Below are 18,857 nucleotides of genomic sequence, written 5' to 3'. Positions count from 1 at the left end.
CCCAGTTTGTGAATTGAAGTTCAGTTCAATAAAGATGTTTGCGTTTTAACATACTTAGTTTTTAATTAGTGTTACAGGTATCATTATTGCTAACAAATAATATTACAATAATACCCCTATTAAAGAGAGAGAAAAAAATTATATGATTACTTGTTTTTTCAATTTTCGTAAAGACATTGATGGTGTCACCAATAAAGGCAAAGGACCACGATGAGAAGACTTATTTTCAATATGAAGACCAACCCTAAATTTTAAATAAAAATAAATTTAAAAAAATTATTAATAATAATAATAATATACATATATATATATATATATATATATATATATATATATATATATATATATATATATATATATATATATATATATATATATATATATATATATATATATATATATTTACAGACACACACACAGTTAAGGGGAAAAATAAATTGTTTTTTGTACTGTTTCTAGTGTTAGCTAACAATAATTTTCTATAGAAAAACAACACTCGCTGAAATTTAATTATTAAGGGTATATATTAAAATAAAATTGAATTTTTAGCTAGAACTTTAAATGTAGAGTAGATTGATCGAAAAAAAAATATTTTGTGCATTGTTGCAAGAAATAGGATGAAATATGTAAGACCAGGAAGTAATGCAAATATTTTATTGTAATTGTAGAACATGAGTTAAAAATTATTGAGGTTATATTAATTAGAGAAAAATACATTGTATTAAAAAAAATTTCTTAATAATTATTTCTAAAAATTTAACATTTAAGACAAAAAATTACATGATTAAATTAAAAACTTTTTAAAAAAAAGAAAAAAAAAAAAGAATGTCACAAACTAAGAATATAAGCTTCACTGCAAAGCAAAAAGAAAAATAATAATAATTTGTGATTTCTAAGGCATTTCTGAAAAAAAAAATGATTTTAAAATTCTTATTTATTATCTTTTTTCCTTAATCTAGAATTTTTTTTTTTTTAAAGATTGACTGAAAAACTGCTGAGTAATAAAAACAAAACATCATAAGCGACAAAAAGTTCAAAATTTACATTTTCATACAGTAAAATACGCATTGCAAAAAAAAAAATTTCAAAAATAACATTTTAAAATTTTTTGAAATTCTATCTTAGCATTTACAGAATAAAGAGGAAAAAATAATCGCTCTGTTTAAAAATTCCATCATAAAACATTTAAATTGTTTTTTCAATTACATGGCAAATAGCATGACTGTGATATTTAGCATAATTTATCCAGTAATAAACAAATAATAAGATTTCCAACACCCTCTGTCAGTTTTGAATGACTGCATAATTTTTTAACTGGCGATCAGGAAATCAAGTAATTTTATGTCAAATAGATAAAAATTCTAAAGACATTGTACATGATAAGAAGATTTCACAACAATAACAACACAATACAGTAATGCAGCACAATTTCAAATACTCACATGATTGGTCTATCTAATTGTTGGGAGGATTTTAGAGAATCTGTAGTATCTCCTGAAATAGAGAATTGTTTGAATAGAATTTTAAACAATCCTACTCAAATTTAGGAAACTAAAAGTTTATTGAATATAAAAATGGAAATTTTTATCATACATTTGTTTCTTTTTAAAAAAATAACTAAAAAAAACATTTATTAAAAACATGTGCATTAAAAATTTTAAAGTTTACTAAAAACTATACTTTAACATTTATTAAAAAAAAATAGTTTCAAAAAAGGGAATAAAAATGGGTCATAAAGGAAAAAATTTCACAATTTATAACTTGTTTTTATTTTTTTCCAAACATGTTAGAAACAACAAAGTTAGATTTATTCTATGAACAAGTTATAATTTTTCCCCCTCAGAAGTTGAGTCATTACGATACAATATGACTAAAACCTGTAACCAAAAATTAAATTTAAGAAAGCAGTTTTAGATTTAGCTGGCTTCAAATTTGTGGGTTAGATGATAATAAATGAACTTTAGCTAACATTTAAAGGTCAGATTCATCACCTTTTTAAAACAAGCTCACCTGGTTTTAAATTAGGCTCATCAGCTATTTTTAGCCCTGATTTAAAATGACTAATAAAGGCCAAAATTTGCAAAGATATAAGAAAAATTATTTGACACCTGTTTTCTGATCATGGCATTTAAACTCTAAATTGCTTATTGCACTTAATGAAGTATTATATCATTTTTATATATGTGTTCAATTTGAAGGTTGTAAAAGAATATATTACATAAGCACTTAACGAAAGGAAGGGATTTGTGACTTATTTATTTTTGCTGACAAGGGTGAGGAAGAGTATCACAGGGTGCGCAACCAAATTTTTCAACAAAAAAATAAGCACTTTTCAAGCACTCAAAAATATTTTTAAGCACTTTGAAAAATATCATAATTAGACAGGGTTGGCAAGTTTTTGACAATTGATGGTTTTAACCGGTTTTATTTACAGTGACGAAGACGATGGCGGGTCACAAATGATAAAATTAACAAGAGAAAGGAAATTTTCTATCGCCAATAGAGGTAAAAAATTGACAATGTTTAGTTGGTCCCCGTAATCAGCAAAAATTCGAGAGATTTTTCGATTCTATTACAGAGGGCGGAAAATGAAGTCTGAAATTGAGAATCTCTTGCAAAATGCCGCAGGGTTGCACACAAGAGTCAAAAATCCTTACCACTGAATACAGCTCAGTATACGCAAGTGCGGACTCGCAAGTATTTCATCAAACATGTAAAACAAATGGTGTTTTCATACACTGCAGACCGACAGTACGCCGAAATAGATTGGGCTTGAATTAATAGTGAAAACGTTGAATAGGACAGCGTCTTTTTGCATAATTTGTGGCGAAAATCAACATGGTAAAGAAAAATATGACTTAAGCACTTTTTAAAAACACTTATGGAAAAAAAGCAGCTTTAAGGGCTTTTGAAAAACGAAAATAAGCACCTTTAAGTACTTTTAAAAAAACGCTACGCACCTTGGTATCAGCAATGCTTACATAAAATAATAAAATTCACTTATGTACGTAAGAGAAAAAGAAAATTATGTATGAAAAAATTTAGAATTTTGAATAAAAGGTTGAATTTAGAGAAAGGAGAATTGTTTTTTTTTTTTCAAAGAGTTTCAGAAGGCAAGATTATAAGAATAAGAATATAATGATAAAAATAACCAACAAACCTTCACTTATGTCATTTGTCCCACCAGACAACAAAGATGTTAAGGCCACAGCAGATGCTTGAGAAGACTTTTTCTTTTCTAGTTTAGCAGGAAGTTTCTTCCCCAGACTTTTCCCATGCGAATTTTCTTCCACTTTGAAGTTCTTTTTTGAGGCTTTGTTCTGATTTAAATCCAAAGAGCCATTCTCCATTGATGCTTTACTTCTTCCTTTAGAACTCTTAGAGATTATACCACTAGAACCAGGCTCTGGCAATTCGTTTAATGATTCCTCCTCAATGGGAAGTAATATCTGATTAGCCGAATAAGAGAAGTTGTTAATTTTATTATTATTATTCTGATATTCCCACTTTGTTGGAACTGACTGTGATGTTTTGGAAGTGGAGTTTTTATAATCGGAAATATTCTGATCTGTAATTCCAAAATTTGCGGTATGACCATTGGATATCGGTTTGACGTAACTTGTACTTCCTTTATCAGCAAGCATGTTGAAAGCCTGAATAAATTCCTTCACAGAGTTTTTTTCTGGAGACTTAAGCTGTAATTCTTCGAATATTGTTCTTTTCGATCCGTCATTCACTTCATCGAAAGAGCTGTCGGAAGAATTAAACTTGGATTCTTGCTGAGCTTTGACAGCATATGCTTTTGGGGCAACTATCTCGGGCTCCTCTTCAGACAGATCTGACGATGAAGATTCTTCTATGGTATAATGTACAGTACTCGACGTCGGTAGTTCTTCAACCGTGACAACGTTCGTTTGCGTCTTCTGTATGGATATTTTTACACAAACATCATCTTCAGTGCCTGCGTATTTTATGAAACTAGAGCTTCGTTGCACTGAACCTTTCTTAGCTCTTGTTTTGTTGTATCTTACGATCTCATCGCTCTCGTCGGCTGAGGATAAACTACTCGAAACCTGCCCTGAATGCTCACTGTCCGAGTCTGTTGCAGATTTTTGATTATAGTTACGAGGTACGAATCTTTTCTTATTCATTTTGGAGGCAGTATTTGCGGGATATTTCGGTACTTTTTCATTCTTCTGTTTGTTTTTCGGCCTATGGTCTTTTTGGGTTCGCTTCAGGTTGTCCTGAGACACTTTAGCATGTTCAATCAGACTCAGAACTGAGCCAATTCCAGAAAGAATCGAAGAACTTTCACCGAGTGGTGGTGAAGGTGCCTTTCTCTTTTTGTGCTTCCTCTTGATATGAACAGACTGAGTTATGACACCAGCAGATTTGGAGGGCTTCGTAGTGATTCCGTTTCTATTTTCCGAAATAACCTCATTTCTAAGATAATTATTTTTTAATGAATGAAAATTTTTTTCTGGAATAGGAGGTAGTGGGGCTGGTCTCTTTTTCCTACTTTTGCGAAACTGAGTTGAACTACCATTCCCGACATTGGATTTCTTAATTTGGTTGGAAGATTTCGCAACATTTATGGAGGCGTATTCTGCAAAGGAAGATAATCTTTCACCGGTAATCGATTGGGAGTCTCGGCTACCTCGAGCGAAATAAAAACTAGCAACAGATTTCTTGTCTTCAAAAACTACCTTCTTCTTTGGCCTCCTTCGATTCGTACCCATTACCAAACACGAGACCCATTCTTTCAAGTCATAAATTACTCTGAGGCTGTTAAAAAACGAGTCTTTTCGCCTAATTTGAAATCTTTCTGGAGAGTTTTCAGCATATCTAATGGGAATATTTCGATCGTCAGCAAATTCTTCCCTTCTACGAACCACAGGACCAGTTGTATTGGCCTTAGAAGCTTGCACCATGTTAGAAGGACTGCCTGATCTATTTGAAGAAATAACAGCAGGAAGATTGGAGTTGTACATTTCATAAGAGTGATGATCATCATAACGTATGGAAGGTCTTGAAGTAATTCTATCATAGACAGGAACATGGCCACGTGTACAACCACTACAAACAAATTCATACTGGGCACAGTTGGAACACTGAATAAGAAAATTAAGCACATCAGAACCAATAAACAATAATATTCATGTTAAATAACAGGGTTGCTACTCAAATCTGGAAGAAAAAAATTCCGTGTTTTCCCCGTACATATTATACACAATATATTAAGAGGAAAAACACAATCGCTGTGCTCTTATATGAGCTCCTGTATGAGCTAACTATACTAGTTATAATTGCTTATTAAACTTAAGGAAAAAAGGAACAGAACATACTTGAAACGAATAATGCTATAGTAAATGAAATAGTTTAATATAGCTGAAATATCATTCTTAAATATCCCATATATTGCACTTTGAGTGGTTACCATTTTTTAAAGGACGAAAATAAGAAACAAAATTCCCTCTTATTTTAGGTGCTTTTTAAATTCCCTGTATTTTCCAGGTTTTCCCTATCTTTCCCTGTCGAGTGGCAATCCTGAATAAATCATAATTTATTATAACTGACTAGAACATTCTTTCGATCATGAGTTCCCAACTTTTTTGGTTATGGAACCCTAAATGATTCAGCTTCTTTTAGGGGAATCCTAGTATTATAAAGAGAGAAAAAAAAGCTTCTTACAGTGGTGAATATCAGCTGTGAATATATTAACCAAAAAATTATTATTATGAAAATATTTAGATATATTTTTATCTAATCCTAAGAGGGACCACCTATTTTTAATCCAATTCTAGATGGTCCCGAGCATTCTATTATAAGGAGTAAATTCTTGTTCCACAAATGCAACCATCCATTCCAATGCAGTGACAAAAATTTTGTTTCTAGAATTTCACACAATTTTTACGCATTTTTCCACTAAAAATGATTCTCAAGGAAATGATCTACCCTATTACTTTAAATATTACAGCTCACCAAACATTCTCTATGAATGAACAAAGATTGACCACCTATCTAATCCTACATGGTCCTATGCATAATCCATATTGATAGATGCTGAAATGATGAGTATCTTTCATTAATAAGATTTAGTGTAGATTGTATCCTCGTGTGGAGTCCAGAGTCTTATTTATAACCTTTGGGAAAAAAATTTCAAAGGTTCAATAAATACATCAATCGCCTGTTTTTTTCTCGTGTAAAAACTGTATTCGCACTTTCTGTGAAGGTGGTTTATTTTGGAATTGAAATTCACATTCTTCTTGCTTTTGTCTAGCCTTAGACTTAGCAGTTCTCTGTACAGATGTTATTTAGCAGAAATGGCTTTCTACAACAAATCAATGTAATGTCATGTGCAGACATGTGACCCAATCAGAATGAAAAATAACTGAAATTGCACATTTTAGTATATTAATGCATTATTACACAAAAAGGTACTGAAAGCACTACTTAAAAAATATTGAAAAATCACATGTCTACGTCATATGCCTTAACAGATATTAAAAATTTTGAAGGAAACGTATGAAGGAATAACGTTTTTGTCAATATAAGAGCAATATTTATGGAATTTTAAGTAAATATTTGCTCTACATTTAAGTAAATATTTGCTTGTGTACTCATGATATAACTGCTGCAGTATAGCATGCACTTTCGTTGGAACAACAGAGTTCATTATATTGAGCGTCCACTATATTATTAGCAAAAATACAACAAAAAGTAGATTTTCAGGGAATTCATAATACTTTACATGCAGTACAATTTACTAAATTAAGTTAAATAACAATAATAAAAGTAAATAATGCATTATGTTAAAGTAAAAAAGAAAACCATGCATTCTTTGAACAACGAATTTAAAATTGGTTATTTTTAGAGCCAAAACATTATGATCAATAACAGCTTCCTCCAAAACATGTATCGCTTACTTGTTGTATCAAATGTCCAAGCAGTGGCCATGAGTTGCAATGGTGTTTGATCCTCCTTTGTATGATTGTCCCAAATGTGAAAGGTCAAACGGTCATTTTAATTGGAAATATGCCTTCACAACTCCTCTAACACGATCTTGTAAAATGAGGAATTGTTCTGCATGAAGATTCTATTTCTACTAGGGAAAACAGACACCATGTGTGGGTGCAAATTGTCTACAATTATGTTCAGAGAGCCCGCAGCTATCAGGGTCTATTTTACAACAACTATGGCCCCATAGCTGCCCACCCCCAAAGCAATTTAGAGAGTTAAAAAAAATATATGGAGTTTAAAAAATTTGAGAAATCAAGAGCACGTATGAGTATTAAAATATAGGGCACGTTAAAAAGTGATTACTGAAATCGCGATTCATATTTTCATGTCGTATTACATTCAAATTTATTTCATTTAATTGTAGTCAAATAAAAAAAAAAAGAGGAGGCAAATATATCACATTAATTAAATAGTTCTGATACAAATCAGAATTTGAAACAAAATTGTTACTCATAAAACTATAGGTTAAAATAAAACTGAGAAAAAACACAATTTCGTACACCAAACAATCTTTTTTTTTTTAAATGTTTGCCATTTCAGAATTCAATTTTATATTATCAATTTTATACTTTTATGTTTGCCTCAGTGGTTCATTTATTCTAGCTGAAGTTACAAAGGAATTTTTTTTTTGGAATTGTGGAAATTGTTTTTATCAAACAAATCTGAGTAAAAAAAAGTTGTTGTCGTGCGTGAATGAGAACTTGGGAAGAAAAAGTGGGGGTGCAGATATAGGGCAGAAAAAATTTCTCGTTAACGAGATTTTGCGTAAGTAACACAATTTAAATTTCAAAACAGCTTAGCTCCGAGAAATATTTATCGGAATATAAATTATTCATTTGTGAAAAACCGGGAATAAATACAGGGTATCTGCTACATTCTAGATTTTCAAATTCATGACTTTTCATGACTAATTCCATGTACTTTTCATAACTTAACGAAGTTACTATTTTCTCCGACAAAAGCAGAATGATAAATTTAAAAAGTATTATAATAATATTAATTAAAATGATAGGTATAACCAAAATTGCTATACTCTACAACTTCATATTTATTGATTTTAAATTAAAAAAAAAAAAAACAGAGTAAAGAAAGAGTTGAAGCAATATAATAGCTGAGTAAATAATTTTTTTTTCTTTTCTGCAGAATTATATTCTAAATATACTTTTCTTGCTCATCAGAAAGGAAAGAAATACTCCTGATTTTTCTGTTCTCATTTCGGAATAAAAAAATTCGCCAATGACTGGCTTGCCTTTAGCTAAAATTTTAAATTAATAAAATAAAAACAAGAAATAATAACAAAAACAGAAGTTTAAAAGATAATTCGCTCTAGAAATGATGTTTTTTCTTTCATTTTTTGAAAGAACACCATAATTTTTAAAGAACATGATAAAAACATTTTATATTTTAATCAAATATGACTGTAAGTGGGGATTTTGTTACTAATTCAGATATTTGGAACACCATGAAATTGGGGGAGGGGATTAGATTTTTCGACGACCTAAATCCATGACTTTTCATGATTTTTTTTAAAAAAATAGTTAAAATCATGACATTTTAAGACAAATTTTGTTCAATACCAAAATTAATGACTTTCCATGATTTTTCATGACTTTCCAGGTGCGCGGATAATCTGTAAATAATTCACAAAATTCCACAAACTAGAAGAAGAATCACATGACTGCAGTACATAGCATTAATTTAAAGTTGCCTCTTTTTTTGTTAGAAAGAACAATAAAATTTATACTTTCTATAAATAGGTAAGTACTAATTTCTAATGCATCAGCTCGTATAATTATAATTTTCTTAGGATGCGTTCAAAATTTTGCATCACTTTCAGACAATATTTATTCTTTTCCATAATACGTAATTAATATGACTTATGTAACAAAATAATCATAAAATTTTAATTTTCCTCCATTTCTCTTAATTACAAAATATGCACCATTGATAATAGAAGCCAAGTTTTGTGATTGATTAAGTCAAAATACGGATGTTGACCACAAAACCTCTGAGGCCTTTTTTGTTGATGTGTAAGAAAAATATACAATATAGATTATCATACTATAACTTTTTTTAAAAAATAACTTTAATCATAAGTTATAGATATATTAAAAAAGAACTAAAAAAACAGTTTAAGTAAAAAATGTACACATGAAAGCTAAAAGTAAACATGTTATTAGCATTATGCAAACAAAACAAGAAGGCAGTTAGTTTGAGTTAGTAAACATACCTGCAAACTCTATTATTCATGCAAAATCCTGAAATGAAACAAAATATTTTAAAATTTCTACAGGTAACGTCTTAGGAATAATATTTAAATTTATTTAATGAATCAAATTTTTTCAAAAAAATATCTACTATATTGACTGTTACTTTCAAGTAACATGTTTTAATATAACATAGATGATTTTAGAAAATAATACATTTTTTATACATATATAACACCAATGTTAATATTTATGTAAGATTTAAATAATAGATTCTTAATTTAAACTATAACAAACTGCTAATTCAGATAGTAATAGACTTTAAATTTTCAAATATCTTTGTGTGTTTATCATCATCCTGAGATATGTGTAACATATATAAAAAAAAGGCTTAATCTTAATTTTAAAAAAAATTTCGACGGCATTTACAGTATTCTTAATGCAGCTGAAACTGGATACAATTTCCTTCTGCTGTTCAAATAGGCGTAGTGCATAAATAAAGAACCACAATAACTTTTGATAGAATAAACAGATTTTCACATACAGTGATGCAAATTTGAATTGTTTGAGGAGTAGACCTTAAATATGTTGATTATTGCAGATGATAATGATCATATGTAAATTATTGCAACATAAATATGTTAATTAGACAAAAATAATTTCTTCTCTTGAATGAATGCACTTTTTTTTTACAGATTCAGATTTTTCACACAACTATGATATAAAAAATATGGTCCCGATTAGTACAATCATAAAAACAATCAATAATTCAAGTAAATTTTACTCTTTACGTACTTTGCTAAAACTTTGGAACTGTCGGAAGGAATAAAAAAAAATTTAATCTAAAACTTGTTAATAAAAAAACACAGATGTAAGTTTTTTTCTTTTTTTTATTGTAAGTTGTACAAATTCTTACATCATTTTATATCATAATGTGTAAAATGTTTTTTCTTTAATTTTTATTTATCAGAAATTATTTAACCATTTTTGCTCTACTTTTATATTCTGCCATTGAAATAACAAATTTAAGATGAAGTAAAAACTAGAACACCTTAAAATTTTTAAACACTTTTTAAAAATGCTACACACCATGTTTTATAAATTTTAACTATGATTAGAGCAATTTGTTCTGAAGATAGAATAAAATATGCTAAAAAAAATAACATTAAGGGTCCAAACTTTAAATCAGGAGGCTAACTGAACTATTGGAACCATACATCTTCCGGATTGCAGCTGCTACCAATATTTAGAGCATTTTAGTGACTACTAAAAGTTAAATACTAAAATATTTTAACTATCGGTACAATAAGTATGCAGTTGCAAACACATAATATTAAAATATGAAATACAATTTAAAAATATTAATATTAGATAGCCCAATTTAAATGAGGTGCTTACATTTTCTGGTTTAAAATGGCCATGGGTGGCATCTCTGCGCTTTCTGTGAGTGTGCAGCCGGTTAAGGAAGGAATTCCTGCCTGCAAGAATAGAAAATATCTTTTTAATAGTTATCAATGTGATCTAATTTGTTTATAAATAGTACAACAAAAAAATTGTTACATGAGATTAAGAAATATACATCTTTCAAAAATTGTTCTTTCTAATTAGTTATTGAAAAAAATAGAAATAGAGAATTAATATATAATATACTATAAACCACTTTCAGTTTTAATTCTTTCCAGTTAAAACAATTCTCCTGGGTCAAATCAGGGAAATTATCTATCATTGCCTACAATCTATGAATGCCAACTTCAAAGAAGCGCACCCCCCCCCACACACACACACTTTAGCATACAGTGACTTGCCTTATACAACCCGTATCTAGCCAAAACCTCCTGGAAAAGAGAAGGCCTCAGCATGGATCAATTTAGTAGTCTGACTCAATAAACACAAACTACGCAGTTGGAGTTATTAAGAAATATGTTACTACGTTTCGACTACTGAGATGCGCAGTAAGAGAAAATACGAAAGATGTCCTTACGTTTGGACTACTAAAGGATCAAATTTCTTGCTTATGGTAACCTGTGCTGAGGCCTTCTCTTTTCTAGGAGGTGTTGGTTTAGGCCTTATAAAAGTTGAAGAAAAAAATGAGTTGCAGAATAAATTACTGGGACATATATTATTGGCAGCCAGATATGAACCTGCTTTCTCCCAGAATAGCACTTTGTCTACACATAATTGTGCCAGATGTTAGGCTCAGGTTAGTTGCTGCAACAGGGTACCCACTTAATTTAAGAAAGAAAAAAAATTCCCTGACTTTTCCAGGTATATCAGGTAAATTTCAATGAAAATCTATATAATATTTATCTATTTTTCCTCAGAAAACTGATTTTTTTTTTATTTGTAATGTCAAATATTATATACTATGAACAAAAACATATAATAGAATGAAAATGGAAATGTTTCACTAAAAAGTAGAATTTTATAAAATAATTATAATAGATGTTAGAACTATTTAACTCAAATCTCAATAACTGATTATTGTTACTGACAGCTTTAAGACTGGTTATTTTCCAGGTATGATATAAGAATTTTACATTTATTTATTTATTTTAATAAAAAAATTACAACTTTGCCTGCTTTTTAGAGTTAAAATAAAATTGACTGACAATTCCAGATTTTTCCTGTTCTTCCAAACCTATAGGAGTCTTGTGGAATTATAAACCTTAAGTTATTATATATAGTAATATTTTGCAGATGTAGAATTCATGGACTAAAAAATTATAATAAAACTAGCATTTTATCCATAAAATTTCACCAACATTGAAAGAGAATTGTAAAAAAGAAAAAAGGTGTTTGCACAATATTTGCAAATAAAACTTTACTCTAAATACAAATATTTTATATTTGAGGTTGAAATACAATTAGTTAAATAATAATTTTACTTAAACCAATTCTTAAGCTCATAAATTAAACAAGGTTATCAGCTGTGTGAACTATACAAGTTATCAGCTGTGTGAACTATACAAGCAATAAGAAATGACTTCTACATCTATTTTAGATTTTAAAACATTTTATTTTATAAACGTTGTTGAACAGCCAACCAAAATTTTGGTTTTTCGACTACCAATGTTCAACTCCACAGGCTTGTAATTTTGAACCCAATCAATAAAAACTGACTTATCAATACTTTCTAGTTCTTAACTCAAACATCCAATCGACAACATTCTAGAAACGATTATGAATAATAGAATCTTAGTGATACACTCAATAATGGTCAGCCCGGGGAAAAAACACAATAATATTTTTTAAATCCTTTATTCTGTAAACACAAATTACGGTCGAAATCATAAGAGTGAAACCCTGCAATTTGACATATTGTCAAATTCCCAGACCTTTCCTGATTCCTTTAGGCTAAAATAACATTTTTCTTGACTTTTTTTTTTCTTTTCAAATCTCATTTTCCCTGATAATTCATGGTTTTCTCAATATACCTGGTGGGTATGAACCCTGGAAAACTTAAACAGAGACATTTATTATGACTCATTCATTATAATAAAACCAATCGCTTTATGAAATAAATCTTTGAAATAAATTTATAATAATATATGAAATTTGATTGACACATTGAAAATATTCAAAATGCTAAGAAATATCAGTATTTAAACGATTCAACTTAGTTTTCTAGTAATATCAGATAATTCAGATTCGTACTAGATACAAAAAATATTCCTTTACTATCAAAAGATACATATTAACAGACATTCTATAAAATCATTTAAAGCATAAAATTAATAAGAAATTTGCAAATATATGCATAAAAAACTATGGTCTTCCAGCCAATTGTTGGGTAAGGTGGTTTTGAGACATTGGTTGAGAGTTAAAGCTAAGATAAATTTTAGGGTCTAATACCAGTTTTTTGGTACGTACGACATATACGGGGCATGTAGCCAAATATTTCAACAATAAACAAGCACCTTTTAAGTACTTTTTAAGCACTCAAAAAATATTTTAAAGCACTATATACATTAACAAAATGCAAAATAATTTGAAAGACTTTACATGATCATGATAAAATAACTAGTTTCTGACAAAGAACTCTTTTCTTGATTATATCAGCCACCATAAAAATATCGAGAGATATTTTTCGTTTGATATCAGAGGCTGGAAAATGAAGCCTGGAATTGAAAATATCTTTCAAAATGTAGCAGAGTTGCACATGAGAGTGTAAGAATCTCACCGAACTCAGCTCAGTAGACGCATGTGCGGACCTGCAAATATTTTCTTAAACATGTCAAATGATTGGCGCTTTCATACTCCACAGACCGACGGTACACTGAAATGCACTGTGTTTGAATAAATTATGAAAATGCTGAATAGAACAATGTGAAAACCACACTTTTGCATAATACATGGCGAAAATCAACACGGCAAAGAAAAAAAAATTTATTCTCAAAAAAGGGAAAATGAAGCACTTTTTAAAAACACCCATTAAAATATGCACCCTCAAAAGCTTTTAAAAAACAAATATAGAAAATAAGCACCTTTAATCATTTTTTAAAACCTCTACACAATATTGTATATATAATTTGTAGTCAGTGGGTTTGGCCTCAACTTTTACAAAATTAACGGACCATGCAACTATAAAAGTTGGGAAATATCAAACGTACCAGATAAATTATTGGAAGATTGGTTATCATCCACTTTAAGAAGATCTGATACCGGTAAGAAGAGTGAATGCCCTGGTCTAGATACAAAGAAGGAACGACCATCAAAATCTCCATTTCCACCAGTGGGTAAGGTTTTATCCTGAAAATAAACTTTTATCTTGAAACCCGTAATATACTGATTTAATAATTTAACTACTTAATACGTAAAAAAAATTCATTCAAAAGTACAACTGTTATTTTCTTTTCATGAATTATATTTGCTACATACAATGCACTTACAACAAAATAATTCTACTCATTGATTTTCTAATGAAATAATAAGCATAAATTATAAGATAATAAGCAATTAAAATAATAAGCATAAGAATGCATTATTGTAAAATCAAGGGCTAATTTCACAGGAAATGGAATAGATTTTTTAAAAACTACAAAGCACTTACAAATTCAATTCCAGCTGTCCATGCAGTGGAAATAGTTGGGATGCGTCCAATCCATCGTACAATGCCACTAGCCGCATGGTGTTCAGTAAGCCACAGAATTCGATTGCCCAAAGACAAATTCGGAGCAATAGGTTCATCTTGCAGACAATTGTTTGCACAATGCACATCTAAAATGCAAGCATAGAATCAACTTTTTATCCATAAAAATATATATTTTTGTGAGTAGAACTAATTATTGTTTGTCTAAAGTAAGAACTCCCCTAGCCATTTGTCTGAACCTGTAGCGGTGACCATGGTAACGAGGTATAAATATTTCAAGTAGGGGTGTGGGGTCACTGTTTAGGACAAATCTTGGCTCGAGTTTGAGAAAGAAAGGAAATCTTTTCATTTGGTTTAATGAATTAGTCCTAGAGTAAAGAGAAGCCTTGCTGAAATGCACTATTGTTTTCATGGCAGCAGATGGCCTCAGACTTTGTGGTGAGGGGGGTTCTTACCATAGACAAACTATAGAGATGCCACAGCAGTTTTAGACAAAAAAGACTGAACTCTGCATGGTAATAAAACTCCACAAACAGGTTTTAAATATTACAAATGAAACAAAAACAAAAATTAGAATTTTTAAAAAAAATTTTAAATTAAATTAAATATTTCAAGCTCTTATTTTTAAAGCAGAAATATTTTCTAAACAATACCAATGTTAAAGGCAATAAAATAACTACCAGAATAATGTACAGACGAATAACATGAAGGACTAGATTGGCAAGAATGAGGGTTCCTGAGGTAGCATTTACAAGACATCTATAAAAGAAAAATAATAAATTTCATTAACTGGAAAATAAGTTTTTAAAGTGGTACCATAGCGGAACTTATCCATTTTGTTTGCACAGATAAATTTAGCTGCTTCATTTATTCATTTTTTTATATATTTCATTTATTCAAACAAAAAAATAATAATAATAAAAATAAAAAAAATTTACTCAGGGTTCATACAGAGATCAGAAGAAGAAATCCAAGGAGTATCTAAGGAGTTCAAAATTTTAAGGACTTACCAAAAATTTAAAAACTTTGTGTAAAAGATAGTCTTTTTCAAAAATTAAAAAGCAGTTACTATAAGGAATTTTCAAAAATGTATATTTTAAATTTAATTTCTATCCCTTTTGAAATAAATTTTGACTTAATCAAACTTCGTCAAGAAAAATAAAATTAAATTATCACTTTGACACATAAATACATTTTCCAATTTCAAATATTGTAATAAATCTTGTCAAAGTACAGATGTTAAGGATTGACATAAAACCTACCAATCTTATATTTTTAAATTTGAATACATAAGAAAATCTAAGGCATTTTATAAAAAAAAAAAAAAAAAAATTATTAATTAAGTTTGTAACATGTAAAATTATTTGCTGTTATTTTTCTTCTTCTAACTCTTGCAATTCAATTTTTATTCTTTTAAAAGTTTTCTTAAACAGCTAGATTTTGACAACTAAATCATATCCAGTGGTGCAAGTGGCTAAACATGGCTTTGGAGCAACAAAAAAGCAATTTTGGAGCAGCGAAACAAAGATTTGGAGCATATGTAATAAAAAGAATTAAAACAAGAATTTAATAACAAGAATTTTCAATTTTGTTCATTAATAACATGTCTTATTTTTTTCATTTTTATGAAGGTCCCTGCATCAAAAAATTAAGTTTCTATTTGGTATCTTCCAATGCTGTTAAATATTCTGCTATCCTCGACTTTTCCTCAGATAAGAGGATCTGTTCGCTTTCTATAATTGACATGTCTTTATTATTTAACCCATCTTTAATATTTTTTCAGCTGTGGCTAAGAGATTCTGAGAAGCCTTCAATTTTTTTTTTTTGCAAATGAATTCCAGCAGCTTTCAATCTGCTTTCCTCAATTTCAGTGTTTTCACATTCTTTTCACTTTCTTTTTTCTCAACCTCTAATTGAGCAGAATAATTTTTAAATGCTGCCCAAGCCACTTTAATCATATCTTTGTCAACTGTAAAGTTATTTAAACCCCCTATTTTGTTGATATGTGACACAACTTGTCTCAAACCATTAATACTATGTGAATTTAAACTTGCCCTATTGTCAAGTAGCTTTTTGTTCACACTAAAACTTCTTTCAACATCGGCATTCCCATGTGGTATGCACAAAAGAGATTTAAAAAGCTTCGCTAAAAGAGGATATTCGATAAATTTCTCAAACTTTCTTTTTTTAGAAAATAGTTTTTCCAAAACATATCAATTGGTGCATATTCATTTCAGTCAGAAGAATAACCTTCTGGTTTTCTATGTAACCTCGTCCATTCATCTAGTAACAAAGATGCCTTAATAGAAGTGTCTTCCATTCTCATTACAGGATGCAACACTTTAAGATGGAACAGTAACCTATTTTCAAGAGGGAATGCTTTTAATAACTTTTTTGCACATGCCATAGACCTGGCACCTAAATACATAGATTTTTTTTCTGAAGAAGATAAGGATGTCATCCCATTTGTGGTATCTAGTCCAATATCTATTAAATTTGAATTTTGCCAATTATCTGCGTTTTCTACATCCAATGATTTTAAGTCCTTTCCTGACAAACTTAGAAAAGCAGAACTCTTTAAAAAACGCTCTAACAATGCCTTAAATAGAGACACCATTTCATCATACAGCAAGTGAATCAATGGTGTTTCAGTTTGGAAAAGACCTAAAAATTAATTTAATATAGCCAAATTATTCTTTTTTTTTAAAAAAAAAAGAAAAAAAAAAAAAAAAAAAAAAAAGAGCTCTTGGCAAAAGCAATTTAAATAAATTCAATATTGCATGGCTCATACTATTTTTTAAATTAATAATTACTTTATTTAATTCTGTAAAAGGAAATTCAAGACTCTAATTAATTTAACTATTATTTAAGGTCATCGAGTGTATTTTTCTTTAAAATTTTAATAAATGTTATTGGTAATAGATACTAGGGTATTGGTAATAGACACACTATATTCAACAAAACATTAACAAGATTAATATTGATCATACTGAATTCATAAAAATATGTAAAGAATTTAGCAAATAAAGAAAACTTTAATAAATTTTTATTAAAATTGTTTACCTAGTACAGTATTTCATTAATGTAATGATTAAAAAAAATTTAATAATTTTTAAATGCAAATTCAATGAGTATTGAAGCTAAAAAAATGTGTCAGAAGTGAATTATTATATTGTCCCTACACTCATAATATTTGACAAATCTGTGATAATTAAAATTTCTTATATCAATTGTTTTAAATCAAAGATCATTTTTAAATCATTAAGAGATGAAGTAAAGTATTTGACAAATCTGAAAAACATAAGATTTTTTGCTGCATTTAAAATATTGAAAGCCCTTCTCTTCATGCTTGCCTCTAAATATTATTAAGTTTTTTCCTTGAACAAATTAAGAGCACCGAAAATTTTAAAAGTAATAATACAATAATAAAATGCAATAAGTAAAAAACAGAAAAATAATATTTAAAAAAAAATCAATTGAGTAAAATCAATGTTTAGTTTAAATACAATATGCAATTAGTGGATGGTCCCTCAGATAAAAAAATTATGTTTAAGCAACTCAATTAATTTTTCTCTTTATTAAATTACATGAATAAAAGGAAAATGGAAATTTTGAGGTTATGAAGCTTTGTGATTCTTGACTGCTCTGAGGATCAACATGAAAATATGTACTTAGTGAATGGTCCCTCAAATTAATTCAAAGATCATGGTACTAATCTGTAAATAGAATAGCACAAGAAGGCCATTAGCTTGCCATTGACAAAGTTGATAGCACTTCAATAACTATAAATTAACAAGAGAAAAAATTTTTTCTCTTGCTATTAAAATTTGGCAATGTTTAGTTGGTCCTCGAAAATTCGAGAGAAGTTTGGGTTCCATTTCAGAGAGTGGAAAATGAAGCTTGAAATTGAGAATATCTTGCAAAATAAAGCAGAGTTGCACATGAAAGTGCAAAAATCCTTCCCACTGAATCCGAGCAACCCACATGGCAGTAGCTTGGTTGCCGCAAAATTGTGACTTCACAAAACCCAGGGAAATATATCCTTTTTGGAGCAATTTAAGCCAACTACTTCAATTTGGAGCATGTAGGAGCAGGTTTCCACAATTGGCGCAGTTCGGCGCAGCACTTGCACCACTGCATATAATTTAGTTTCCCAGCTTGGACAGCAGATTCATCAGCGGACTAAGTAAGTTCATCTATGCAAAGCAATAACCTAAGGAGTTAAGGAGGAGGAGGACTAATTTGGAAATCTAAGTAGTTCCAAGTACTCCTTGGAGACTTTTTTATTTCCAAGGAGTTTTTAAGGAGTATAAGGAGTCTGTACGCACCCTGTTTACTGTTTTATTATTGATGACTTTATTACCGGCAACAGCAAAATAGATAAGTACCAATAAATTTTTTTTTTAAAAAACCATCGAGATTTGACCGGACTAATACTAAAATTCATAATTTATCGAAAAAAAACAACTAAACTTTTTCATTGGAACAAATTTCATAATTCCATAGAGAGTTATTAAACATCTATTTAAATCCAAATTTGA

General features: G+C 29.3%; 1 protein-coding gene across 3 annotated transcripts in view; it reads right to left on the bottom strand.

The window, feature by feature from the left end:
• LOC107450011 (uncharacterized) overlaps nucleotides 1-18,857 on the bottom strand; it is a 34,799-nt gene that overhangs the window by 14,458 nt on the left and 1,484 nt on the right. For 2 of the 3 annotated variants that reach the window (XM_087161807.1, XM_087161808.1), the window contains 7 exons: nucleotides 14,997-15,075; nucleotides 14,278-14,444; nucleotides 13,838-13,976; nucleotides 10,626-10,705; nucleotides 3,161-5,111; nucleotides 1,443-1,494; nucleotides 151-244 (listed from right to left, as the gene is read on the bottom strand). In XM_087161807.1, the coding sequence (XP_087017933.1) occupies nucleotides 151-244; nucleotides 1,443-1,494; nucleotides 3,161-5,111; nucleotides 10,626-10,705; nucleotides 13,838-13,976; nucleotides 14,278-14,444; nucleotides 14,997-15,075 (2,562 nt within the window). Of the gene's footprint in view, nucleotides 1-150; nucleotides 245-1,442; nucleotides 1,495-3,160; nucleotides 5,112-9,250; nucleotides 9,279-10,625; nucleotides 10,706-13,837; nucleotides 13,977-14,277; nucleotides 14,445-14,996; nucleotides 15,076-18,857 lie in introns of those variants that run through there. The other variant, XM_087161809.1, reaches the window with a different exon arrangement.

This window comes from Parasteatoda tepidariorum, chromosome 4, assembly GCF_982258835.1.
Source record: "Parasteatoda tepidariorum strain Cologne lab strain chromosome 4, Ptep-v5.0, whole genome shotgun sequence".
Taxonomy (NCBI): Eukaryota; Metazoa; Arthropoda; class Arachnida; order Araneae; family Theridiidae; genus Parasteatoda; species Parasteatoda tepidariorum.
Note: the sequence above shows the minus strand (reverse complement) of the source record. Positions and strands in the feature narration are given on the sequence as shown.